Source organism: Bolinopsis microptera, chromosome 2 (assembly GCF_026151205.1).
Source record: "Bolinopsis microptera isolate Bmic1 chromosome 2, MBARI_Bmic_1.0, whole genome shotgun sequence".
Classification (NCBI taxonomy): Eukaryota; Metazoa; Ctenophora; class Tentaculata; order Lobata; family Bolinopsidae; genus Bolinopsis; species Bolinopsis microptera.
This window is the reverse complement of record NC_087073.1, coordinates 7,220,251-7,247,616: the sequence shown is the minus strand read 5'-3', so window position 1 is coordinate 7,247,616 and position 27,366 is coordinate 7,220,251. Positions and strand designations below refer to the sequence as shown.

Sequence of the window (27,366 nt, the reverse complement as noted above, 5' to 3'; positions counted from 1 at the left end):
CCGATTTTATTGCAGCTCATCCTATCCTTGTGCGAGCGTGCTAAATCACTTAACAGTCGATCTTCAAGATTGTTCTAAAAGGGCCCCCAACAATTGAAAACCGACTTCAATCGATGTATTTTCGGACGCTGATTCCGAATCACCCCCATGAAATAGGGTTAAAATACTCCCCCGACGAGATATTGGCGAAAAACTGTCTCGATCACGTGATATGACCGTATAAGGCAGTTAGTATAATTTCTCGTTAGGGTTAGAGTTTCAGCATATGCTTTTGTTAAGGATTGAGTTAGGGTTAGGGTTGGGATCAGATTAGAGGGTTATGGTTTCGAATGGTTGTTCAGGACCAGCTAGAGTGTAGAGAACGGGTTGAAAAAGTCGTGACAGTCGATACGAGTGTAGACTGTTGAGTGATTAATCATCATCCATCCTTGTGAATGTGATGCAAATGGTATAATATATGTTCAATAAGATATGCACATAGCAGTAATTTCAATTATTCTGTACACACACCTTTTATCACTGGTTCATTGCTTAATCACGATTCACGAATGCCAAAGGCCGAAAGATTTAAATTTATTCTTAATTATTGTTGAGGTATATATATAAGAGACGAGGTATCCGTATACAGTTCGCATGCATTTCATTAATATTCTCATGAACATTTTTGAAAAAGATGTACTAAAAGAAATGCTTCACCAAATGAAATTACTCGCTAATTTTTTTACGGTCATTTACTCCATATTTCATTGCTCAATTCACATTTAAATAACCATTAGAGAGCAGTTGCCATAGTCTGAAATTTTGCATTTAAATAATTTAATGTCATATTTATGGTATCTATATTAAAGTCAATATTGTGACGGTACATTAGAACCAGACAGAGACAAAGTGTGAAGGGCCTGAACGGAACCCCTCGGTTTCAGTTCCTTGTTAATAATTAAAGTTCAGTAAGCTGCTTGCTACAAAGTAAAATGAAAGTGGTATCTATCCTGATGGTGGTGGGAGTGGTACTGATCAGAAACTCCCTGTGCTCATGTATGTATTGTGAATAATAAAAAGAATTTTATTTCCTACATTAAAAATTATTTTAAATCTATATGGTTAGTTATACTTATAGAACTGCTGACCTAACGAGTGCCGAAGGCACGAGTTTTGTCAGCAGTTTTATAATTTACTTACAGCACGGCTCAAGATCACGGTGATACTTACCGTTTGCGACCAAAAATTTGAAATTTGGAGTTAATTAGGAGGTCAAAAATACCGAAAAACTGATTTTTCACACCTTCAAAAGTGTTCATTGTCCAATGAGAGGCCTTCCATCTGACAGGTAGCGTGCAGGACATCTGGGTATCACGTGGCGATTTCTTAACATATCAATGGATGCTTGGTGTTGTTCATGTGACCTCCGTTATAAACGTACTGTATTTTCATAAGTATCAATGACAGGCGAGCTCCAGGTTGCAGCGTGGAAGGAAGTAAAAAAGTGGAAGGAAGTTTAAAAAAACACTGATACACCAGGGTGTATCAGCCCTCTAAATGGCTAAGAACTATCACGGGTCATACCACGTGACAGTACCTCGTGACTACGTCACTCGGACACCACGTGTATAGACACACTGGAGCCGTGCTGTAAAATATCATATTTAATATCGACAAACTTTGAATTCTTGAAATGAAGTGATTTGATATTTAAACAATGCAAAACTAAAATTCATTCGTGAGCAAATTCTTTATATGTGGCGATTAGATTTGGACCGTTCTGTGGATATGCGTATACCGATACGTTATTGGTATATGAATAAGCTGTGGGATTGTGAAAATAAGCTATACCAATTTAATTTTTATGCTGATTTCGAATAAGACCTAATACTTTGCATGAAATCATTTCTTGACGAGTTATGAGCAAATAACCATTTTTTCTGACGCGCGCACGTGACAGGCTTGTAAAACGATATTTCAGCTGTTTATGCTTTAGTATTCGAGTCAGTTTTGGTTTTAAAGTAATCGTAAAGATAGTATATAGATTTAAAGTACAGATTTGCGCACTTTAACTTTAAATACTTATCATAAAAATCAAAATTAGCATTTACAAATGCACACAGAACGGTCCAAATTTAATGGCCAACTTCTTTATCATTCAGTTTTTGTATATTATACAATATTCGTTTTCATTTTTCATGCTTTCGACCAATCGACCTGTGACGTAAAATCGTATACAAAATTATTGATAAATTTCCATATAAAATAAAGTAATTATCTTCATACTTTTTCAGTGAACTGTGGTATCGAAAGCTACGGAGGCTTCCTAAAAAATATTTGCACTTTGTATGAAGGAGAAATATTAACGGGATTATTCATCAGGTGTCACAATTCAAATGGATGGTACAATCCTTATATGGATATGTACGGCTCTGGTACATCAATACATCGGACTTTCGATCAGAAATGTAACCATGACGACCAGTCATATCAAGCTTGCGGTTTTCAACCAAAAATATTCAAATCATTCAAGAAGGCTTTATGTCAGTTACGAGTCTATGTCGACTCTTCGAGTGAGGTAAAAGCTGATATGGTTGAAGTCAGTCCAAGGATTAGGAATGAAACTGTTGTCTTGCCAAGTGGGGAGGTCACCTTTCGTGACTATATCTGCAATGATAGATGTGACAGAGGAGATTGTGAAGACGAGGCCCATTGCAACGGTCTCATTTATGGACAATACTGTAATAAGGGTGGTACTGGAAATATCACTTACATAAAACCTGAGTATATTTGCACATGGGGCCATGAATATGAATGTTGTAAATTTAGAGATTGGGACCCGGTATCTCCGTTATTCGTCCCTTATTATAATTGTAGTGATGTGATGATATGCGATCCTAGTACATCGTCAGAAAAGAATCTGTGCGATAAACATATTGCTGGAAATACTTTTTCGGACGACCCGTTATACAATAGAATTCCTGTTTTTAACTTTACAAGTTGCACTCCAACAACTTTATGCAACAACTACGCCGATCAATTTAACTGCACAGAACAGCTAAGGGTTGGTGTGACCTGTGAAATTCATGGTTACTTATCAACTGTATCAAAATACTTGGTTTGTGGAGAACAAACATTCTGTGATGATTACATCGATAGTGTGTGTGAACAAGTTTCTCCATCCTGTAGGGTACACAAACACAAACTTTGTAACGGAGTGATAGACTGTGACGATGGAAGTGATGAAAACATTCTTATCTGTCGAGTGAAAACCTCAAAATTTTGTTTGAGACGAGGTGGAAACGGTACTTTTAGTTTACCACTTCCTCTTGCATGGCTAGGTGATGGAGAAGATGATTGTATGGACGGTGAAGATGAGAAAGAAATTTGGCCCGTTTGTGGAATCGGTCAAACCAGAAGATATGTGATTGACAATAGCACTTGTAAAAACGTGTTTCTGTGCAGTACTGGAAAACCAGGATTTGTTGAATTCAGTAAACTCTGTGACGGAATTGAAACATGCGGAAATGAAAATAGAATCTGCCGAGAGTCAAGGGGTTCAATTGCTGTCGCGAAAAAGGTTATTACCCATAACCAAGGACTTGCTAAGCGATTGTCTTACTGCTTAAACGGCTTACAGAAAATTGAGAAAATATCTCATTATTGCAGTTCTGAGCAATTCATCTTTCCAAATGGAGATATTTTTGGGTTAGAAAAATCAACAATAACTTTACCAAATATCAAAACCAATTGCGATCACATGTTCGGCGAAATGTATTTATACACTAGTTGCATCGGCAAATGCATCAACTCTTCCTGCCCACTGAAAGAAGTCCCCAAATACAATTCTTGTCCCGGCCAGTATCCAGACAGAGCAGGAACCATAGTCAACAACGAGTACCTCACATTTGCTGTTCAATCGAAAGGGAAAAACAGCAGCGTGTACACAAACAATATCTTTGTTTGTGACAATGGAATAAGATGCGTCTCTTATTCCCAGGTGTGTGATCTAGTTGATGATTGTGGAGATGGATCAGATGAAGAACGCTGCACTAATCACTTCCAATGTAACACTTCCAAACATTACATACCCAAAACAAGCAAATGTGACGGCAAGTTAGATTGCTTGGATTCATCAGACGAATGCAATGATGACTGTTCAAAAGAAATACTTGTCGGAGTTGTACTAAAGGGCCTCTCTTGGACGATCGGTCTTTCAGCAGTTCTCGCAAACTTCGTTATAATCACTGTCAGTATCTTATCATTGAAGAAGTGTAGAACCACTGTAGCACTGACAAATAAATCATTAGTTATCATGATAAGTATAGGTGATCTTTTAGTTGGATCGTATCTCTTAGCAGTGTCTTCGTTTGATGGAATAGTCTATGGTAAGGGATATTGCAAGAAGCAGACTATTTGGCTTTCAAGCAGTGAATGCTCCATTCTTGGTGTCACTAGTACCATCGGATCCCATCTTTCCCTGTTGGCAATGACTGTGTTGAGTTTGACGAGGGTTCATGGCATCTGGAACTCAATGAGGATTCCAGGAGGGGTTTCAATAAAGAATTCTGTCAAAGTTATTGCAGTGAATTTTATCATACTTTTCTTATCAGCTACAGTGGCATCCATTCCTATTATGAAGTATTTTGACGATTTCTTCGTCAATGGAATACGATATGACGTTGAACCGCAACTTTTCGTTGGCTTGGTTAATAAAGAGACCCACTCAAGAGTGTTTAAAGAATACTTCGGACGCATGGATGATCGGATTCTAGGTTGGGATACAATCGATAGTATGGTGTCCGATATGTTCTCCCACGATCCTAATATAGCAGTGGACTTCACAAAAACTCGAACGAAAGTAGGATTCTACGGGAACGACGGGGTGTGCCTATTCAAATACTTTATACGAAAGACAGATCCACAACAGGCCTTCGTATGGAGTATTCTTATATTGGACTTCATCTGTTTTGTGGTGATATCAGTGTGCTACATCATTATCAGCATACTGTCTACCAGATCTTCCAATAATGTGACTTCCAGAAGAGGCGACGTGCAAGCTCGTCAAAGAAACAGACGAATGAACCAAAGGATTTCCATAATAATCACAACTGACTTTCTCTGCTGGGTGCCATTTATTGGTATCTGTATGGTTCATTATCTGGAGATCCTTGATGCTACATCATGGTATTCAATCTTCTCCATGGTTATTCTGCCTATCAACTCTGTGATCAACCCACTTCTTTACAACGACATTTTCATGGGAAAAGTAAGGGTATTCTTATCACGGGGTAGCACTATAATAACAAACACTGTTTCAACCCTACGGTCTCAACTAAGTGTTGCGCAAGTGGCTACACCCCAGGAAAACGTCGAAATGCAGGATATATAGTTTATAATCTTATCAATGTTGCAGTTGAGTATGATGTATACAAATATGAACAGCTGAATTTATCTACAAACTTATTTTGTATAAAGTTATAGTGTTTTCTCACGATTATGGAATGTAATCCCAACACATATGCACACCATCGAGGATCCTATGCAATTCAAAGCAGCTTTAACGAACTTTGTGAAGTCATTTCCGGACGAGCCTCCAGCTCCAGGATACAGCCGTCGGAATGGAAACTCCTTGCTGGATTGGAGTGGTGATAAAACAGTTTCTACACTGTCCGGGGGGGGGGGGGTCGAATTTTTCGATGGCTCGATAGAGGTTTCTATGAAGCCCTACAAAGTAACAAAGTAAGTAACGGAAGTTATCAGACCTTATCACAACCTTATAGTTATAATATTACACAACTTTTTGAAATAAATTATAAATAATCTGGTGTCTCACGTATTTTTTCTCCTAGAGAAGGGTGAATATCCAGTTTAGTGCCACTAAATGTTACTGGACTATATTTACTGCAACAACAAAAACTATTGATTTTATAACTCCATTCTATCCTTGCTGTGAGTTGCAACTTTATGACAGGTACTCCTATCTTTACTTTATAAAGGACCAATGACTATAGTCATTAGCCATAGTCTAATGACTAGGGTTATATGACGGTCTAGTTAAACTATTAATCAAGCTGTTTGCTGATAACAATAATACTGGACTGCTATTACTTTATTGCGATAAAACATATCATTATTTTAAGCCGGGTTAAACGTATTTCCCTTTGTGAAGAGACACTGTATAGTAGGACTTACCGATATAATTATACTACTGGAGAATAATGTAAATAATGTGACTAACCACGTTGTATTGTTCTAGGCGTGCTTCAATTATATTATATAATATGACAATTGGAATCATCGACTCCTATTTTTAATTTATAAAGGACTCAATAGGTTCAATAGGTAGGTTTAATGAATGGTCTAATTAAACGACCAATCTGTTTACTGGTGAAAGTAATACTGGACCGTTGTTATTATATAACATACTATTGTCAATTTGTTATACAGATGATTTAAAGGAGTTCCAATTTGCAAATTTTCGTCTGTTCACTGCTCCTCGATTTGGCTCTTTCTATAATTAGTCTCAATAGACCTCACCTTTTTGTTTTTTATAGAACCTGTCCCCAATCTCGTATTGGAAAATGACTAAACTCGATTCTGAGTGTAGATAAAAATAAATCCTTCGGCTTCCTGTAATTGGCTGGTTGCACTTGTGTAACAATGTGGCTGTTGGAATACACCGAAGTAAAATAAGTGTCTTGATTTTAAAAAATACGGGTGGTACCTGCAAGTTTGTTCATTAAGCATTTAGAGTTCTGTAAAACTTTAATTACAATTGTGCTTGAGTATTTTTAGTATTAACGATCGATATCAGATCTCTATCACTACATTTGATGGGCGACGGGAGGCTCACTGACCCCCGCGGATCTCAATTATTGGATCACATAATTGTCTCCTAACTCTAAACCTCAGGAAAAGAGAGGTGCAGAGAATCAGTGACTCCCCCGGCTGTGGAGTGAACAGTAGCTAAAGAGGTATTGGCCGTTTGCCTCTGACCTTGTTTCTATGACCCAGGTAAACTGGACCACGCTCTGGTAACAGGATCGGCCCCCCATGCCTGGGGTAACGAGGTAGTCAGGGGAAGGTTAGCTCCCGTAAAAGTGGAGCCTTGGCTCACACTCTAATCTCCCTAAGCTTTGGGACAAAAGCGTATAGTCATTTATTGGAATTGGTGAAGAAAGAAGAAATAATACAACGACAGGACATCATCACAAAACCCACTCTCACTGATTAGTAGCAACAAAACGTGTACTAGCGGAAGTTGTTACTCACGTGGCCAAGATGGATAAGTCATTTAACGCTTAAGTGGCGCCCGGCGTTAAGTAGGTGTCTCACTTTGCCTGATGTGCAGGGGACTGCGCATGAGACACAAGCCATTGAAAAGTTTGATGATGTCTTATAATAACACTAGGGTTAAAGTCCCTACCACTGATTTAGATGTCGGAGGGGACCGGAATCGGGAATGATGACTCTCTCGACTCTCACCCTAAAACTCCCTAGGAGAGGGGTGACAGATGATATGCCGGCTCCTTCACCCGGCACAAAAAATAACATAAAACACCAAAAAAAGGATGGGGATGCATTGGTTTCTTGTAGTGAGGTAGCTCTAGTAGGGACATTTAATGTCCGAACTGCTAGAGAAGGTTACAAGCGCCTTGAACTCGTGAGTCAGTTTCTGGAGAGTGGCATGGAGATCCTTGGGATCCAAGAACATAGGATTGTCCACCAGGAGCCGATCAAGATCGAAAAGTTCAAGGAGGGGGTTAGCTTGGTAAATGTTTCAGCATGGAGGAATGGAGCAGGAGCAGCCACTGGTGGAGTGGGATTTCTGCTGACTAGAAGAGCATACAGCGCAATCAGCCTCATTAAACCCTATGGCTCAAGGGTGCTGACTATCTCTTTCAACGGGAATCCCAGACTCACAACTATAACTGCTTATAGTCCTACCGAGGCAGCATTAGTTGAAGAAGCGGAGGATTTCCATAACACCCTTAGACAGGCTATGAACGATGTGCCAGCGCACCACCTGCTGATCACAGAGGGAGATATGAACGCCCGGCTTGGAAAGGAGAGTGAAGAAGATTCCCGTTGGTACTTTCATACTCGTACCAATCGGAATGGAGAGCTACTGAGAGACACTGCCCTGGAGTGTGATATGGAAATTACCAATATCCGCTTCAGAAAGAAGGTCAACAATAGGTGGACCTTCTTATCCGATGGGACACTTAACAAAGGTCAGATTGACTATATCCTCATACGGCGGAAGTGGAAAAACTCATTAAAGAACACTGAAGTTTACAACACTTTTCAGTCGTTGGGATCTGATCACAGAGTTGTAGTGTGTAAGATCAAAGTTAGCTTTATAGGAAAGGACACAGGCCTCCGAAAAAGTTAACTATGATTATAGTGCCCTGAAGTCGGATGGTGAGCTTTAAAAAAGTATGCAATTGAAGTTCGGAATAGATCCTCTGGCCTGGTAGAGGAGGATGATGGGGCCACTGAAAGCTACGGGATGCTTATGGTTGCTATTGAGGCGGCAAACAAGAGCCTTCTGCCAAAGAAGACTCGACAAAAGCAGAATGACCCCTCAAGTGACCCAAGAGTGGACAGTGCAAGGAGGGGACTGTTCTTGGCCAAGGACCAATACCATCAGGAGCCTTGTGAGGAGAAGAGAGAGGAAGTCGCCACTAAAAAGGATTTTTTAAAGGCCTGCTACAAAGAGGTAGAGGAGGAGATCCTGAAAGGAAAGATCAGGAAAGTTGAGGATACTGCTGATCGTTGTAAGAACAAGGAAAGCTGGAAGCTTGTCAACGATATTTCAGGGAGGACAAATCCCAGCTGTGGACTCGTGGAAAGGGGCAGCTCAACAGAACGTCTCGAGAACTGGAGGAAGCACTTCTCTGGGTTACTAGGACAGCCACCCACAGTCCCTGACAATAGTATTCCGATCAGGAATATACACCCTCCACTGAATATAGAGGATGGCCCGTTCACCATTGAGGAACTACGTCTTGTCAAAAAGCAGATAGTAGAAGGCAAAGCTTATGGTGATGATGGTATCTCACCTGAAGTGATGAAGAGGGTGGACATCGATGACGTCATCCTGAAGTTCTGCAACGATGCACTATGTGATGGTCTCTTGCCCGATCAATAGAAGCTCAGTAATATTGTTCCTGTGCCAAAGAAAGGGGACCTCACTAAGACCGACAACTACAGAGGAATATCTCTGACATCGATAGTCAGTAAAACTCTGAACAACATGTTGCTAAACAGGATGAAGCCAAGTCTTGAGGAAGTTTTAAGGGACAACCAGAATGGCTTTAGACCTGGGCGCTCTACACCATCGCACATTCTTGCTCTACGAAGAATTATGGAGGGTAGTAGAGCCAAAAACCTTAAGGCCACCATGGTTTTCATTGATTTCAAAAAGGCGTTCGATAGTGTGCATAGTGGTTTGCTCATGAAGATATTGAAAGCATATGGCATACCAGAAGCCATAGTGCGGCTCATTGAGGGTATCTATACGAGCACAAAGGCTAAAGTAGTTACAGCCGATGGTATAACAGATATTTTTGATATCCTGGCTGGAGTACTGCAAGGAGACACTCTTGCCCCGTACTTGTTCATTATCGTGATTGACTATATCATGACAGTGGCTATAGACGATGATGACTCGGACTCTGGGTTCACTCTCAGGCCTGCACGGAGTAGAAGGATTGGTGCCGAGAAGATCGCAGACGTCGAGTTTGCAGATGATGTTACCCTTATCACTGATACCATTAAAGGGGCAAAACTACTCCTGGACAGGCTTGAGAAAGCAGCACTGATTGTTGGGCTAGCCATGAACGGCACTAAAACTAAGTTCATGACTCTGAACATGACAGAGGAGGCGAGTAGTCTTAATAGCTGTTCTGGAAACCAGCTGGAAAAGGTGACAGACTTTGTTTACCTTGGAGCATGGATAGCAACAACAGAGAGGGACCTGCGGGTCAGAAAAGCTAAGGCTTGGGCAGCCTGCCACAAGCTAAAGAAGATGTGGAAGTCTGACCTTAGAAGAGGACTAAAGATCCGTCTATTTGTTGCTACTGTGGAGTCAATACTTCTTTATGGTTCTGAAACGTGGACGTTGACAGAGCAATTGAAGAAACGCATTGATGGCTGCTACACTAGAATGCTAAGGATGGCACTAAAAGTGGATTGGAAGCAGCGCAAAACCAGCAAAGAAGTCTATGGCAACCTACCGAGAGCAACCATGAAGATCCAAGAGCGCAGGATGCAACTTTTTTAAAAATAGTAGGCCATATCCACCAGCACCCAGAACTAGTCGCAAACCGCTTGCTACTCAGGGAACCAACTCATGGGGTGCGGAGTAGGGGAGACCAGCCATGACTTATGTTGGTAGCATAGCCTACGAGCTGACACGGGTCTCAACGACACTGGAGAAATGGGCGGACTTATGGCGGATAGAGTTCTATGGAGACAGCGCATCAATACTCGGACGCTGAAGCCGCCTTAAGTCAAGTAAGTCATCACCACATGCTTCCAAAATTTCCCACTTTCTGCACTATGGACAGGAATGTTTGAAAAAAAAGTAATAATTTTAGAGAAGTAAAATTAATTCCTTGGTTTGTTAAATCAGCTTTAAAGTCGGAAAATCAAAGTATTTAACGTCGATACCAAACCGATTATTGAGCAATGATAGCTAAATAGTCGATTCCTGGGATACAGAGTCTTTCTGATTCCTAATATAAACCATACAAGTGTCGATTGTGATTTGAGAATTTAACCTTTTAAATTCTTATAACAGTTAATGTTGTATGATAGTTAATTATGATGATTTGCATAATATGTTACAAAGAGTGTTATCTATAATCTGTTGATGGTGGACCAGACGTTTTACCCCCCTGCCATTTCAAACAAGTTTTTACACATCGATGGATTAAGGTTTCGACGAGGTTAGGGTAATATATATCATGGTTAGGTGGGGGCCTAAAACGTTAAGACACATGTGTGGCTAAGTATTTGGGTTGAAATATCACGACAATTTCAGAGAATTAGGTGTCTAACACCAAGCATTGGTGACCAAGTGTGTTGTCTTGTAATTTACACTGAAAGTTTTGCTTTTCCTACAACTGAAAGGCAGTGTTTTATTGATTACGTAATATGTGAACGACCCCAAACTAGAATATCGATTAATTACGTCTTTTTTATTTGTCGCATTGAGCGAGACCCTGAATATCGCTGAACTGCGTCTTAACTACAGAGACCATGATGCTGTAACACCTAGCTGAGGCGAAACCTCAAAACCTTCCAGTTCTGAAATCGGGCACGAATCCAATGAAATTGACCTAGGTTATCTCTTGCATGAGGAGCAGTAGTGGAGATGTGAACAATTGCTACTGTAAATGGACACCCACTCCCATTCGTACACGAATGATAGGCGATTTACTCAAATTCTGCCACCTCATAAACTTCCATGCGCCGCGCATTTAGTTGTGAGACCCACATCCCTATTTACGCAAAACGCGCCGCGTTTTACGCAGACCCAACATTGACACTGTGACGGCCCAAAAAAACTGTCCGGTCAGAATTGTCCGGACAGAATCACTTTCGTGAAGAGTGCGGACAGAGGGCTCCTGAAGATTGCAATCATGTACCGTAAAGAGAGAATATATACAACTGTAAATATCATGTTGAGCAAACAATACTATTTTATGAGACAGCAGTAACCTGTAACTTCTAATCTACAAATTTCAGAAAAAGTTTTGAAATTTGTATTTATGATTTAATCACAGCCACCTGGCCACACAGTCATAGTTAAGTACAGCTTTTCTGAAGCCACGATTTTACTCTTTTTATTTTAAATCCAGGAAGACTAGACGTCTATCATCAAATTGCCGGCGTGGCATATAATATGATTCGTGAATAATTCCAGCAATATTGAGGTCCTCGGAAGTTGTACAAAATATGCAATATACTGAAAAAGGACATTTTATAATGGTGGCAAAATGTATAATTTTATATCAAACAATACTTTTATAGAATTATTTGGAATTGTTTAACAATCATCATCTTCAATTTCGTTTCATACAAAAACTATGTAATAAAGTGGGTATAAATAACCAAATAAATATCCAATAGTTATTTCCGAAGTTATAAACTCAGTCGTCCGTATAAAACAAACTCAAACTGACATTTGCAGTGACTAAAAAATAACAATGTGCACAAAAGGTACCCAAAACCACAATAACATTCCTACTGAAACAGCTCTCACATTGTTAGCACTGCTCATTCTCAAGACATCTCATAGTTCGTCATGTATCTCGTCTTCGTCTTGCACCTTGGTGCATGCAGCAGGTGTAGCGAAGACATACGCATACTCACATTTAGCTGGCTCTGAAGCTGACATGATCTGGTTCTCAGGTCCGCACACTACCTGTTGATAGAGTGCTGTTAGAAATAGTGTAGCTAAGTTGTGGTGTACTTAGTGCTGTTAGAAATAGTGTAGCTAAGTTGTGGTGTACTTAGTGCTGTTAGAAATAGTGTAGCTAAGTTGTGGTGTACTTAGTGCTGTTAGAAATAGTGTAGCTAAGTTGTGGTGTACTTAGTGCTGTTAGAAATAGTGTAGCTAAGTTGTGGTGTACTTAGTGCTGTTAGAAATAGTGTAGCTAAGTTGTGGTGTACTTAGTGCTGTTAGAAATAGTGTAGCTAAGTTGTGGTGTACTTAGTGCTGTTAGAAATAGTGTAGCTAAGTTGTGGTGTACTTAGTGCTGTTAGAAATAGTGTAGCTAAGTTGTGGTGTACTTAGTGCTGTTAGAAATAGTGTAGCTAAGTTGTGGTGTACTTAGTGCTGTTAGAAATAGTGTAGCTAAGTTGTGGTGTACTTAGTGCTGTTAGAAATAGTGTAGCTAAGTTGTGGTGTACTTAGTGCTGTTAGAAATAGTGTAGCTAAGTTGTGGTGTACTTAGTGCTGTTAGAAATAGTGTAGCTAAGTTGTGGTGTACTTAGTGCTGTTAGAAATAGTGTAGCTAAGTTGTGGTGTACTTAGTGCTGTTAGAAATAGTGTAGCTAAGTTGTGGTGTACTTAGTGCTGTTAGAAATAGTGTAGCTAAGTTGTGGTGTACTTAGTGCTGTTAGAAATAGTGTAGCTAAGTTGTGGTGTACTTAGTGCTGTTAGAAATAGTGTAGCTAAGTTGTGGTGTACTTAGTGCTGTTAGAAATAGTGTAGCTAAGTTGTGGTGTACTTAGTGCTGTTAGAAATAGTGTAGCTAAGTTGTGGTGTACTTAGTGCTGTTAGAAATAGTGTAGCTAAGTTGTGGTGTACTTAGTGCTGTTAGAAATAGTGTAGTTAAGTTGTGGTTTACTTAGTGCTGTTAGAAATAGTGTAGCTAAGTTGTGGTGTACTTAGTGCTGTTAGAAATAGTGTAGCTAAGTTGTTGTGTACTTAGTGCTGTTAGAAATAGTGTAGCTAAGTTGTGGTGTACTTAGTGCTGTTAGAAATAGTGTAGTTAAGTTGTTGTGTACTTAGTGCTGTTAGAAATAGTGTAGTTAAGTTGTGGTGTACTTAGTGCTGTTAGAAATAGTGTAGTTAAGTTGTGGTGTACTTAGTGCTGTTAGAAATAGTGTAGTTAAGTTGTGGTGTACTTAGTGCTGTTATAAATAGTGTAGTTAAGTTGTGGTGTACTTAGTGCTGTTAGAAATAGTGTAGTTAAGTTGTGGTGTACTTAGTGCTGTTAGAAATAGTGTAGTTAAGTTGTGGTGTACTTAGTGCTGTTATAAATAGTGTAGTTAAGTTGTGGTGTACTTAGTGCTGTTAGAAATAGTGTAGCTAAGTTGTGGTGTACTTAGTGCTGTTAGAAATAGTGTAGTTAAGTTGTGGTGTACTTAGTGCTGTTAGAAATAGTGTAGCTAAGTTGTGGTGTACTTAGTGCTGTTAGAAATAGTGTAGTTAAGTTGTGGTGTACTTAGTGCTGTTAGAAATAGTGTAGCTAAGTTGTGGTGTACTTAGTGCTGTTAGAAATAGTGTAGCTAAGTTGTGGTGTACTTAGTGCTGTTAGAAATAGTGTAGCTAAGTTGTGGTGTACTTAGTGCTGTTAGAAATAGTGTAGCTAAGTTGTGGTGTACTTAGTGCTGTTAGAAATAGTGTAGCTAAGTTGTGGTGTACTTAGTGCTGTTAGAAATAGTGTAGCTAAGTTGTTGTGTACTTAGTGCTGTTAGAAATAGTGTAGTTAAGTTGTGGTGTACTTAGTGCTGTTAGAAATAGTGTAGTTAAGTTGTGGTGTACTTAGTGCTGTTAGAAATAGTGTAGCTAAGTTGTGGTGTACTTAGTGCTGTTAGAAATAGTGTAGCTAAGTTGTGGTGTACTTAGTGCTGTTAGAAATAGTGTAGTTAAGTTGTGGTGTACTTAGTGCTGTTAGAAATAGTGTAGCTAAGTTGTGGTGTACTTAGTGCTGTTAGAAATAGTGTAGCTAAGTTGTGGTGTACTTAGTGCTGTTAGAAATAGTGTAGCTAAGTTGTGGTGTACTTAGTGCTGTTAGAAATAGTGTAGCTAAGTTGTGGTGTACTTAGTGCTGTTAGAAATAGTGTAGCTAAGTTGTGGTGTACTTAGTGCTGTTAGAAATAGTGTAGCTAAGTTGTGGTGTACTTAGTGCTGTTAGAAATAGTGTAGCTAAGTTGTGGTGTACTTAGTGCTGTTAGAAATAGTGTAGCTAAGTTGTGGTGTACTTAGTGCTGTTAGAAATAGTGTAGCTAAGTTGTGGTGTACTTAGTGCTGTTAGAAATAGTGTAGCTAAGTTGTGGTGTACTTAGTGCTGTTAGAAATAGTGTAGCTAAGTTGTGGTGTACTTAGTGCTGTTAGAAATAGTGTAGTTAAGTTGTGGTTTACTTAGTGCTGTTAGAAATAGTGTAGCTAAGTTGTGGTGTACTTAGTGCTGTTAGAAATAGTGTAGCTAAGTTGTTGTGTACTTAGTGCTGTTAGAAATAGTGTAGCTAAGTTGTGGTGTACTTAGTGCTGTTAGAAATAGTGTAGTTAAGTTGTTGTGTACTTAGTGCTGTTAGAAATAGTGTAGCTAAGTTGTTGTGTACTTAGTGCTGTTAGAAATAGTGTAGTTAAGTTGTGGTGTACTTAGTGCTGTTAGAAATAGTGTAGTTAAGTTGTGGTGTACTTAGTGCTGTTATAAATAGTGTAGTTAAGTTGTGGTGTACTTAGTGCTGTTATAAATAGTGTAGTTAAGTTGTGGTATACTTAGTGCTGTTAGAAATAGTGTAGCTAAGTTGTGGTGTACTTAGTGCTGTTATAAATAGTGTAGCTAAGTTGTGGTGTACTTTCATCCGTTATTAGGAACAAAAACCAGTTAATTTATTGTACACTGATTAATTATACAATATATGTATGCATATTGCATATTAAATGAAAATAAAGATACTCAGTAGTTAACTTGCATCAACTCTAGTGGATCTCTGAGGCCCCTGCCAGCAACTATTCCCCTTAGTATACATCATTACATTATACTTGTTCACCCCATCAGCCCCCTTCTCCCAGGAGTCCCATTTACCAATATTAGTACCATCCTGGTCACTGCGATCAAACGGACACAACTTATACTTGTACTGATCGTCTCGCAGCTCGAAACACTGTCCTTTCAAAACAAAGAACTCCTCATCAGAACCAAAGTCGAGGTTACTGAGTTTCTGTACGTCCTCCAGTTGCCGCTTGGCACCGTCGTGACGTGACTTTGCCTCGTTGTACAGGGACTCAGCCTCATTAAACACTTCAATTAGTTTCTGAGTTTCAGGGTCGTATTCTACAGTGTTGCGGATTGGAGCTGGATCTTGTGATTCGTCCTCTTCTTCGTCCTCCATCTCCTCGTAATCGTCCTCTGAATCCCCTAAATCGTCTAAATCTACATCAAACTCGTCCTGAAAAGTGAGGCTTTAACGAGATGTCTATACCTTCAGTCAACATATGTGAACATTTGTTACGGTACAGCATAAAGCCGTTAAATCTTCCAGATGGGTCTTATAACTAAATCTCGTTACATACCAGAGCTAAGTTACATACCAGAGGTGTGTTAGAGTTAATTACATACCAGAGGTGTGTTAAAGTTAATTACATACCAGAGGTGCTTTCTCTATTATCTTCCCGTCCTCTCCCCACAGCTCTTCATCTGAATTCTCGTCAGGAGCGGGAGTAGGAACAATATCCCTCAGTCTGGGCTTCTTCGCCCTCTTCTCTTCTTTCTTCTTCTCCTCTGCATCAAAACGCTCCTGCTCCTCTCTCTTGTTCTGTATTTGAGTCTGTATCATGTCAACAATTGTTGCTGTTTCTATTTCTCCTCCCTCCACCATTTCAGCTACTTCCTCGTACGGCAGAAGAGAATCTTCTGACTTTCCGTAATCCAACAACTGAAACCAAACATTAGTCAGCAAGGTCAAAAGCTAGGCCGACTACAATAAATGGCTTGTTTAAATCCAAGATAAGAATTAAAGCAAATATTAAAATATGAAGTTATTAGAAGAATGTCACATACCTCATCAGCAGATATCTCCCCATTATTATCCTTATCAATCCTCCCCAACTCCAACTCAGCAGCAGCTCTATTCTTCTCCTTGCCAGCTTCTCTTTTCTCAGCCTCCACTTTCTCCAAAGCTGCTTTAGCTGTCTCCTTTGCTTCCTTGGCAGGGCCTTCTACTTGCTCTTTGTACGCTTGACGCTCCTCAAGTTCAGCTCTACAGGGAGAAGGAGTTATATAAAAGTAAATATTGTAAACTGTCCAGTTATCCAGCTGTTAACTATAGTAAGGGTAAACTTAGTACTGTGCAAGAAGACTGAGGAGTGAGGAGTGCTGAAGTTAAGTATATTCAATATATGGTCCATCAACGTAGGGTGGGAGGTAAATCATGACATTATTTTCGAGGGCATTAGTATGAGATGGTAATCTAGTTTGAAATAGCAATGTTGAAGTTTTAACATGCAACCATTACTATAAAGCTAATAAAGTATGTAATATAGAATGAAAACCGGCAGCATCGACAAATACCACAAATACTATGAATATTTATTATTTAATAAGTATTGAATATTTATCATTAAATAAGTTGTCTCATTAATGATAAAACTAAACTTAAATCATTAAAGTTAAAGAATCTGGTACTTAAACGTTTACTTTGAACTGCACAAAGTTGTAAATTAGGTATTAAGAGGTACCTTAATGTTTCTTCTTCTGTAGCGAAAACTGAGATGTCCTGATCACGGCGTGCCTTAGCAGTCTTTCCGTCTGTAACGTACGCTAGTCTGGTCTGGAATCCTAGAGAGTGTATATATTGTATGAAGAATGGTTGGGGATGAATAACGTACCAGGTACCTATAACCTGATTTGTGTTTGGCTCTTAATATCCTTGATAAAATGATGTAGCATCACATGACGGGTATTATAGTTCTATAAGAACAGTAGCACAGAGGTAAAGTATACTTTGGAGCACTAACCGATGGCTTGTTCGCGTCTAATCTTCTTAGCCGCCTCAGCAGTGTGTGTCCCCAACTCTTTACAGTTATTAGAACACTGCCCACCCATCTCGTCCGACCCATCACAACAATCACAGATACCGTCATCAACACGTGACGAACTTATTAACTGACCTGCGCGTGCGGAGGAATGTGGGAATTATCGAATATGAATTTTAAACATCTTTTTGAGAACGATTGAAAAATTATGAGATGGATAGAATAGATTACAATCAAATTCTACACATGGATGTCGCCATATCAATATTTAATTATGTTAGAGTTCAGAAACATGATTTCATACTATCAGGACCAGATTTATATAAAACTAAATAAAGTAGTGCGTATAATATGTAGTTACCTTTGAAGTGTTTATTGACACAGTAGAAAGACCCGTTACTACACGCAGCTGTCCCGGGCTCATCAGATCCGTCGTTACAGTCACAATAGTCATCATTTACATACTCCATAGGGAAACTCTGACTACCGTCACCGCAGTGGAACTGATACAGGTAATAATTAGAAAATAGGAATGAAACAACTAACAAGCAGAAAGAAAGTAGATCTCAAATAAAAGGTCTGGTAAGTCAAAAGTCGGTAAGATAAACTACAAGAGGTGATCGCTAATAATATATCTAAAACTATTAAATAGGATTAGATTGTAAACTAAAGGCTGGTAAATAACTTGGCCCCACCTGAGATCCTGTGTAAAGGTTAGCTTTCTTAGGATCAGCACCTCTAGGAATACAGCACACTGTACCCAGCAATAGAGCTAAGAGTAACACTAACATCCTGCTGTGAGACATGGTGGTTAGTGTTAGAATGGTGGTTAGTGTTAGAATGGTGGTTAGTGTTAGACATGGTCGTTAGTGTTAAATTGTTAACTTTGTGAAAATATTTTTATGTTTCATGGTTTTCTCTTAACTTACCTATTAATAACTTCAGCTTATGATGATGACTGATATGTGATATCAAATACATTATTTATTTGTAGTCAACTTGAAATTTTCAGAGTTTCCAAAACAATAAAAGTCAGAATTTGTTATATAAACTTAGCCAACGAACAAATGCAAAGCATACATATGATGTACAATAAATATCACAACCGTAAACCAACTCTAAAAAAGCTATGAGCTGATGTTAAAGCCAAACTTCTCGAAACATTCTCTGTCTCTCCACGATATATATCACGGACATCAACGTGCGAAATGAAGCCAGAAGATATGTAAAGGGAAATGTACCTTGTAACATAGTAAATCAAAAAATAAGGATCACTCGTTGCTTCATTACTGTACACAAAGAACTCAAACACTCAAAATGTAACCTTTCCTTAAAGTCAATAAACAAAATAAACTTACTGAATATCCCCTTGATAATATAAACATATTAAAATATGCAATTACACTGGTGGTCAGCTGGTAAGCTGGTCAGCTTATTTGAAAAATAATAATTTAACATCAGGCATGGTACTATGATCTGATTTATGTTAAACTAATACTTCTTAACTTAGAGGCCAGGTGCAGATCTTCTCTCTAAAAACAGCATAACATTGTCAAAACACCGAATCACCACGGTGTGCATAAGTTAATAAAAGCAAAATAATTTTATAATATTAATTGGAAGTGCTCCTATCTTCTCATAATGTTATTTAGCCTTTTTAGCAGCAGCAATGCTACTAAGGAGGCGCTGGCCACACAAGAATGTGACTATAGCAACTCCGGCCAGATACTTTACGGTAGTGAACATGTTGACACCAAGGAAGAAGTTGATGTAGATACCAATGATGGACAGAAGACCTCCGTGGAAGCCAATAGCAGATAGGGAGAAGGTCATGTTTGAGATATTAGCTCCAAGTTTAGCCCACACGACGAGGAGGACGAGAGCTGGGAGGAGGACACATCCTGTGAACACCATGGAGATAGCTTGGGGGGGTCTCTTCTCTGGCTGCTTGAACAGATGAGTGATCTCAGGTTTGGCTTGTTTAGAAATATCAGTAGCAGCTTCTTTGCTGTCCGGTATCTCCAGATTCAGCACTGCAATATCCACAACCATAGCTGCAGGCAAAGTAGCATCACCAACGATCAGATCAACACTGTATTTTCCTGCAATGGAGCCAAAGGATTTGGCAGCAGCTGATCTGAAGTTCAGATCAATTGTGTACTTCTTTTTCAGGTCAGCTTGAGCGATGAAGTAGACATGTTGCTTGGTTTTGGTGTTGGTGAACCTCACAAAGACTTGGTGGAGGGTTACTTCTCCTGCTCCGTCCTTTAGAGTGAAATCAAATATCAGTCTGGTGGACAGATCTGCCTTCCCCGAAACTACACCTTTTGAAGGATCACTGTTAGTCAGGACACGGTTATCATCAACATCAATCAGTTTGAAAGCAGCATCTGTAAGCGCAACTGGCAGAACACATTTTACTTTAACAACACTATTATCTGGAGCAAGGTATCCTGAGGGAAGCTCAAAACCAAGTTCTGCTGAGAATACTCCTCTTGTAAGGTCTGATGCAGAGATCTCGAACATGCCGTCTCCTCCCGACATAGGACCGGCAGGGAAGATAGCTTCACCTCCGGCACCTTTAGCAGACACTATCTTAGCTGTGGAATCTTTAACAGTTACTCCCAGAGGGTTGACAAGAGACACTTTCAGGGTTCTTAGACCTTCTGAGATGACAGCAGAATTATCCAGAACAACTAGATGAGTGGGGACCAGGGATCCACTGGAAAGAGCATCCAGACCAACTAGTGTATAGAACAGATTACTTTTACCAGCCTTATCTTTGTTACTGACTATGTAATTAGCAAACTTCTGGATCATTTGGTCTGTGAGAGCAGCTTTTCCAGCTTTTTGGGACAAAACAGCTGCTCCTTTCAAGAACAAGGCTGTCTCCATTAATCCTCCCTCAAATGACATGGCATTACCAATGGTATCAGCACGGTGGGCAATATCTTCAATAGAGTCCACAAGATCTTTTGAAACATCGCCTGGGAGCACTGCAGCAGCTAAGTAAGCAAGAGAATGAGCTGTCACAGTATCCTCATCCTTAACTTTGGCAGCAATTTTATCATTAACAGAAGCATCAATAGTCATCCCAAAGTTAGACAATGATGTTACTGCTTTGAATAAGGTATTCATACTTGCTCCTTCTCCAGCAATCTCTGAATTCAAATACTCTTCAATACCATCGATGCTTACCTGACAACCCTGAATCTTTGATATATGACTGGCAAAGTAAAGGTCAGCCAAAACCAGTTGAGCATTGTTAGCAACAAATTCACAACTTGACTCCAGAAGAGGAAGTTGTAAAATGTTTCTTGCAACTGTTACTTGGTATGCAGATTTCAGAGAATCGATAGGCAGGTTGAATTCGGAAGAGATCTTTCCCCTGTCAGATGGTGACAAGGAGCATGCCAAAGCCAATACACAAAGTGTTACTAGGACCCTCATCCTGAAAGTAAAACAGTTTACCAAAATGTATTTAACACCTGCTAATTAAAGCTTTTTGGCTGGAATTTGACACATTCCATCACAATGAATATTTAAGTATTTTGGAATAAAAAATATGGAATAAAATTTTGGAATAAAATTCAAATAATTTCAAACAATATTAAAATGCCCTGATATGTCTTGATGAAAACTAACATTAAATATGTTATGAATTGGAGAAAGAGTTTCAGGTCTAATTCCCAAATGTGATAATGTATAGAGCTAGAGTGAGCTTCCAATCAATCAATATCTCTGCGAAGTTACACAGTCATGTATTGTCTCCTCGATTCAGCCAAATGATTAGAAAACTAAGATTGAAGGTCAAATGATGAAGGGTCCTGACAAAACGCAAAAGATCAATAATACCCTAAATTTTAGTTCAATATTTTTATTTCTTATATCCGTCAAATTTTACATTTCTAACAGTCTAACCGTAAAGGATCCCTTAAAACTAATATAGTATCAACCAATCACGCTAATTTGGACTACCTCAGGGGGCTGCACTCTCACCTCTCCTCTTCATCCTATATATTATAGCAGACATGACACACAACACCCCGGAAGAGGTAAAAATATATCTAAGCTGCTACAAATTTGCTGAAGACGGTACACTTATGATTTCCTTCTAGAACAACTCCGGATGCCATGAAAAAATGCAGATGGTTTGTGACCACCTCAGCAAGTGGTGCATCAAGAACAAGCTAGTAGTGAACTGTGATACAAATAAAACGGAGGCTATAAAACGAGACAAATCGTTTCTTGTTTAGTGATTTAAAGAAAGGCTTTAGAAAATCGTCATTTTTTAGTAGTTATGGAGAGGATAATGTCCATCTCAATGATTATGGCATAGTTAAATTAGCAAGGCACTTGAAGTATCATGCACACCATTAGAATACTGCTGAATACTGACATAACACTCCTACCATCAGTTTTATTTTTACAGTACGACATCCAGACAAATACAACCTGCTTTTATTCTGTTTTTTAGTTTAAACACAACTTTACAACTTTTATTCATTCCATTGTGAATTAATAAGATTCACAAGATGACAAATTTTAATAATGCAGCTGATAGGTTTCACAACCTCTGCATTGGTCATTGTAACATTCAAGGAGGGCTTCTCAATTTAGCTAAAAGTAATGAACTTTCCCAACTTATTAGAGATCATAAATTAGACATACTTTCCCTAAATGAGATGAATCTTAATGATACTATTGACACAGACACCATAAATATTCCTTCCTCCTTCAACCTTATGCGATGCGACAGGCCAAACAGTTCTAGGGGTGGTTGTGGCTTAATGATAAACAAAAAACTAGCTTACACAGAATTAGTTATGGATAGTAAGCTTGATAACATTGAAGCATTATGGGTGAAGCTTAAGAATAGCAAGATCAATGTTTGCTGCTTCTATCGCTCTGGAAATTATTGCAGTGTTGATAACTTTATTGAATACATTCATTTTTGCATGAAAAAATTGAATGGGAAAAAGGTTATCTGGATTGGGGATATAAACATTGACCAGAATAATATCTCATCCACCCAGTACAAAAAATTAGATATGACCTTGAGATGTTACAATCTAGTTCAAACCATTCAAGGGATAACTAGAGTTGCTAAACGTGGAGACAATGTTACCCAGACTACTATTGATGTAATATTCACTAACTGTTATGCAGATTTTGTCCAATCTTCTGTTCTTGATGAACGTATTGGAGATCATCAAGCTATTATGTGTGAGATAGATTGTAAAGTACCTATAGCTCCTAAATTTGAGAAGGTTAAAAATTAGAAATCATTGTAAACGTAATGTTAAACAATTCTTAGACTATCTAGACACCTGTTCTGATTACAGTCCACTATTGGAAAGTACAGATGTTGAAGCTATCACAGCTGGCCTTTGTCATCATATTGAACAGGCATATGCAACCTTCTTCCCTTGCAAGACCATAGAAAGGCATGAAAAGTTCATACATAAACCTTCTACTGAACTTTTATATGCCATTAATCATACACATTTTCTTCTAAAGAAATTCCGTAAAAAGAAGGATAAGAGAGACAATGGAAATTGCAATAAATGTGGTACATGTAGCAAATGTATAAAGTGTAATGAGGCCTGGGATTGCTACAAGATTCAGAGAAATATTAGAAATAAATTAGCTAAAACCTGCAAAAAGGCTAATGTAATCGATGATCTACAAGTTAAAAGTGCCAAGAATGATCTTAAAGGGATATGGAAAACTATCAAACTGGCATCAAATATGACCCCTGGTACAACTAATTGTCAAACTATCAATGAGAATGATCCTGAGCTATTTAACTTTCATTTTGCAAATGTTGGATCAAGATTACAAAATCAGGCCCCCAATATTGAAAGAGTTAGTTTTACTGATTTTTTACCTCCTAGAACTTCTAATATCTCATTTGATAGATTCCAAGAAATAAATGAAACTGATATCCTAATGTATGTCGAAACGCTCAAGAATGACAAGGCCTCATATGACAATGTGCCTCTATTTTTACTTAAGCAAGCTGTACCACACATAGTTGAGCCACTGACCCACATTGTCAATCTGAGCCTTAATACAGGTGTTGTACCAACCCTTTGTAAAAAAGCTAGAGTAACTCCCATCCATAAGGCAGGAATGAAAGATGATCCTAATAATTACAGGCCAATATCCATCCTTCCACTTGTAGGAAAACTTATAGAATACTTTGTCGGCAAGCAACTCACTGATTACATGGAAGAGAACAAACTTTTCATCCGGCATCAATATGGCTTTCGGAAAAATCACTCCACAACTTATCTGATGTACGATCTGATGGACGAAATATATATGAGTAAATCTAAGTCTTATAAACCAGGAATCATCTTTCTTGATCTTAAGAAGGCCTTTGACACAGTGAATCATGAAATATTGCTTCAAAAATTGGCATATTATGGAATTGGTGGCATTGCTTTAACCTGGTTTAAGAACTTCTTATCTTGTAGATATCAATGCACTAGGATCAATGGCAATCTAAGCTCATTTTTAGAAGTTCTGAGTGGTGTACCACAAGGAAGCATCATTGGGCCTATATTATTTAGTATCTTCATAAATGACATCATTTATGCCTGTAACCTATCTAAGCCCTTTCTATTTGCAGATGATGGTGCACTATTCTTTGATCAAACCTGCAGAAGCACATTTATAAACATGAAAATAGAACTTATGACAATCTTTAAATGGCTCAGTGTTAATAAATTATCACTCAATGAAAAGAAGACTGAATTCCTATTGTTTGATTCTGTTGACCAACATGATGAAATAACCATTGATTGTAATGAGGTAACTTTCACAATCAAGGAGTGCAAAGAGACAAAATATCTTGGCCTCATTCTAGATAGTAAATTAAACTTCAAAAGCCATGTAGATTATATTATTAGGAAGGTCATGAAGAGAATTGGTGCCATGTATAGAAGTAAAGCACTGCTATCCATTAAGTATAGGAAAATGTTTGCCAATGCACTCATGTTGCCACAATTCGATTATTTAGACACGATCTATTGTAGAGCTGGCAAGACAAAACTTGCTGAACTTGACACTCTGTACAAAAAGGTAGCCAAAATAGCTCTCAACGTTCCAAAAACAGAGAGCAGCCTTAATGTTTATAGAGACATGAAATGGTTACCACTCCATCTTAGACGACAACTCCATCTGTCAAATTATATGTTTAGAATCATCCATGACAATTGTCCTACAAACTTTATGAACAAATTTAGTTACATATCAGGAGGTAGTAGGAGCGGCGAAAGCTGCAACCTTTATGTCAATAGATCAACATCACATAAAAACTTTCAATACTTGGGGGCAAAATGTTGGAATAATGTTCCAACAGATCTACGAAATCTGCCCAATGTTAAAAGCTTTAGTGATTCGTATAAGAAACAGCTACTATCATCTATAACAACAGACCCTAATTATACCGTCGACAATTCATATGACAAATTTTACACTGCAATCATAGTCGCCGATAACTAAGTAACTTCTAATTCTTTTAAATCTGAGGCATATATAATTGATGTATCGAAAAGATATTCCCTTTTTTACCACCTTACCATTCTGATTGATTTTGCACATGACTGACATGCTTTAACTGGAGAAGGGGTTCCCACAGTGGTAGTTTTATAAACCACTTTTAATTTATTGACCTATTATACTTAGTGGTAGTTTTATAGACCACATTTAATTTATTAACTTATCATACTTAGTATTTTTTTTTGGTGACTGTATCACCCAGTTTTAACATTTGATAATTGTACAGTTTATTGACGACACATTGACTGAATGTTATTTTATATTCTAATTTATATTCTAGATATTTTATTTATTTTACAACAGACGACAACTTCCTGTTTTTTCTTCTATATTAGTTACTCATATCTCTTGTACAGACTTTTTTACAAGGACATTGACAAATGATACTCACATTAGGCATTCATTATTGCATCTAAATTATTTCACTTGCATTAGGCTTAGAAATTTATTCTCTGGTCAACAGATTTCAAATGTTTAATTAATTTGTAGTATGACAGTAAGGTATATAAGAAGTTATTTAATTTTGCTTGGGCTATTATATTGACTAGGTATTGAGGTTTAATGATGATATGGAATTTGAATTCTATATAAATTTACACTATGTGGTTGGGGCATTTTGCATAGTAAATATGGTTACTACTCATATATATCATATTATTTGATTGGTATTCGATTTCTGATTATTTCTCTAGGAATATGATTATTATATCTCAATTTGGCTTTAGGTAGGGTGCCCCGCTAAAAGAACTGGATTCTTCCAGGAAGCATCCCGTGCACAGAGCTTGGTTGATTTGATTTTAATGGTAAAAGCATCAACTACGTTCAAAGCACGAAGGTCCTTGGGGTAATAGTAGATGAAGACCTCAATTTCAAGAAACATGTGTCTCAAAAGCTTGAAGAATGCAAAAGAAAGTGGGGTTTAATAACAAAATCAACTAATCGCAACTACGGTCTTAATGTTTACAGCCTCTCTCTCCTCCTTAAGACAATAATCCTTACTAAACTGTTCTATGCAGCACCTATTTGGCTTCACAAGTGTCTCAATCAATTTAAAAGCTTCTGGAATAAAGTAATCCTAAATATATCTGGATCAGTCTTGAACCCACAAAGGGAATTAACCGAACTTGCTCTCCACCTCCCACCACTGGATGTGCAACTCGAAGCCGTCTCAGTTAAATTCACGTGCAAAATACTCGCACAAGGTGACAATCTTTCAGCTACCCTCTACCAAGTTGATGAAAGCATCTAATACCAAGCTTTCATGCTTCGATCATGTCACTTAAAAAGTACCTCCTTTGGAAAGAAAATAAGTCTCACGGAACTAGAATGATTGACCTAACGCAGCCACAATTCAAAGATCTGGCCCATTACATGCAGTCCGACATAATAAGATACAAACAAAAGGTCTGCATTGATACCATTGAGACAAATCTCCTATACTATGCAAATCTCCTATACTATGCAAAACTACAGGTAACAGCAAGGAGACCTTGAAGATACTCGGTATAATCACCAAGATAAAGAACAGTGGGCTGCTCCTAGACAAAAATAACTTCATATTCGGGCACAACACAGGTACTATACAGATCTAGACAGCCGAATGATGGATTATATCCACGGCAGCTAGTCACCATTCTTTGCGGGTATCCAGAAGATCACGGGTAAAAACAGTGGTGAAACCTGTTCTTGTGAAAATATGACAGTATTTTTTAAGCGCTCCATTTTTATAGTACAGTGTAACTTGTCATAAATATGCGAGGCGCGCCTAAAATTTTAATTTTAAAATAATTTAAAGTTAAACCAAAATTATATTTGATACATTTAAATTAGTTCTTATTACATACAAGATACATTGTAAATGGCAAAGTTTGCCCACGGTCAAACTACCAAAATGAAGTGCGCGAAAAAATTGTTTAATTGTATGGCCAATGTGCATTTAATTAATTGTGCAATGGCGCAGGTTATGATTACTCAAATCACATCAAATTTAATATTTGAGTCACGATGACTTAATCCTTTGCAGCAGGTTGCGAAAAATATTATTTAATGCGCGGCGCGGCCCAATAGTGAATAGCGCTACAAATTTATTATGTATGAAATTAAAAATATTTCAAGATAACGTGAGTTAACCAAAATTGACAGGGGAATCGTTTAATAAATCATTTTTGAGGCACATAGACAGAAGCTTGCTCTATCTAGAGCCCTTGCGCTTGTGAAATAAGCGCGCCCGCAGTGGCGCAAAAGCACATGCAACATGGTTAGGTCATAGGTGAAAACAAAAGCTACTCACGCTAAGTGCATATATTGATTTT

General features: G+C 38.3%; 3 protein-coding genes across 5 annotated transcripts in view; 1 reads left to right on the top strand and 2 right to left on the bottom strand.

Annotated features, from left to right (window-relative positions):
• The first annotated feature begins 7,447 nt into the window (after positions 1-7,447).
• LOC134826735 (craniofacial development protein 2-like) lies at positions 7,448-8,377 on the top strand. The gene has a single exon (XM_063839226.1). The coding sequence runs from the start codon at positions 7,448-7,450 to the stop codon at positions 8,375-8,377; it is 930 nt and encodes a 309-aa protein (XP_063695296.1).
• A 3,709-nt stretch (positions 8,378-12,086) lies between these two features.
• Positions 12,087-18,276, bottom strand: LOC134811263 (glucosidase 2 subunit beta-like). 3 transcript variants are annotated; one of them, XM_063818037.1, is made up of 8 exons: positions 18,181-18,276; positions 17,847-17,988; positions 17,468-17,620; positions 17,189-17,288; positions 16,512-16,710; positions 16,099-16,386; positions 15,420-15,900; positions 12,087-12,414 (listed from the first exon to the last, which is right to left on the bottom strand). In XM_063818037.1, exons 1-8 carry the CDS (start codon positions 18,274-18,276, stop codon positions 12,287-12,289), a joined length of 1,587 nt encoding a protein of 528 aa, XP_063674107.1. In that variant the 3' UTR covers positions 12,087-12,286. The 3 variants fall into 3 exon arrangements, with proteins under 3 accessions (XP_063674107.1, XP_063674106.1, XP_063674108.1); XM_063818036.1 differs by having other exon boundaries at positions 12,087-12,418; positions 15,424-15,900; XM_063818038.1 differs by having other exon boundaries at positions 12,087-12,418; positions 15,537-15,900.
• Positions 18,277-18,523: 247 nt separating this feature from the next.
• LOC134811260 (dolichyl-diphosphooligosaccharide--protein glycosyltransferase subunit 2-like) overlaps positions 18,524-27,366 on the bottom strand; it is a 29,679-nt gene continuing 20,836 nt past the window's right edge. The window contains exon 2 of the mRNA XM_063818032.1: positions 18,524-20,936. Coding sequence (XP_063674102.1) covers positions 19,130-20,935 — 1,806 coding nt within the window. The 5' untranslated portion in view covers position 20,936 and the 3' untranslated portion in view covers positions 18,524-19,129. The remainder of the gene's footprint in view (positions 20,937-27,366) is intronic.

Coding starts and splice junctions, on each gene's coding strand:
- LOC134826735 (XM_063839226.1), top strand. CDS start 7,448: ATGACTCTCTCGACTCTCACCCTAAAACTCCCTAGGAGAGGGGTGACA.
- LOC134811263 (XM_063818037.1), bottom strand. CDS start 18,276: ATGTTAGTGTTACTCTTAGCTCTATTGCTGGGTACAGTGTGCTGTATT. Junction 17,621..17,846: donor TGTCAATAAACACTTCAAAG/GTAACTACATAT, acceptor CCGCACGCGCAG/GTCAGTTAATAAGTTCGTCA. Junction 16,387..16,511: donor GGGAGATATCTGCTGATGAG/GTATGTGACATT, acceptor GTTTGGTTTCAG/TTGTTGGATTACGGAAAGTC.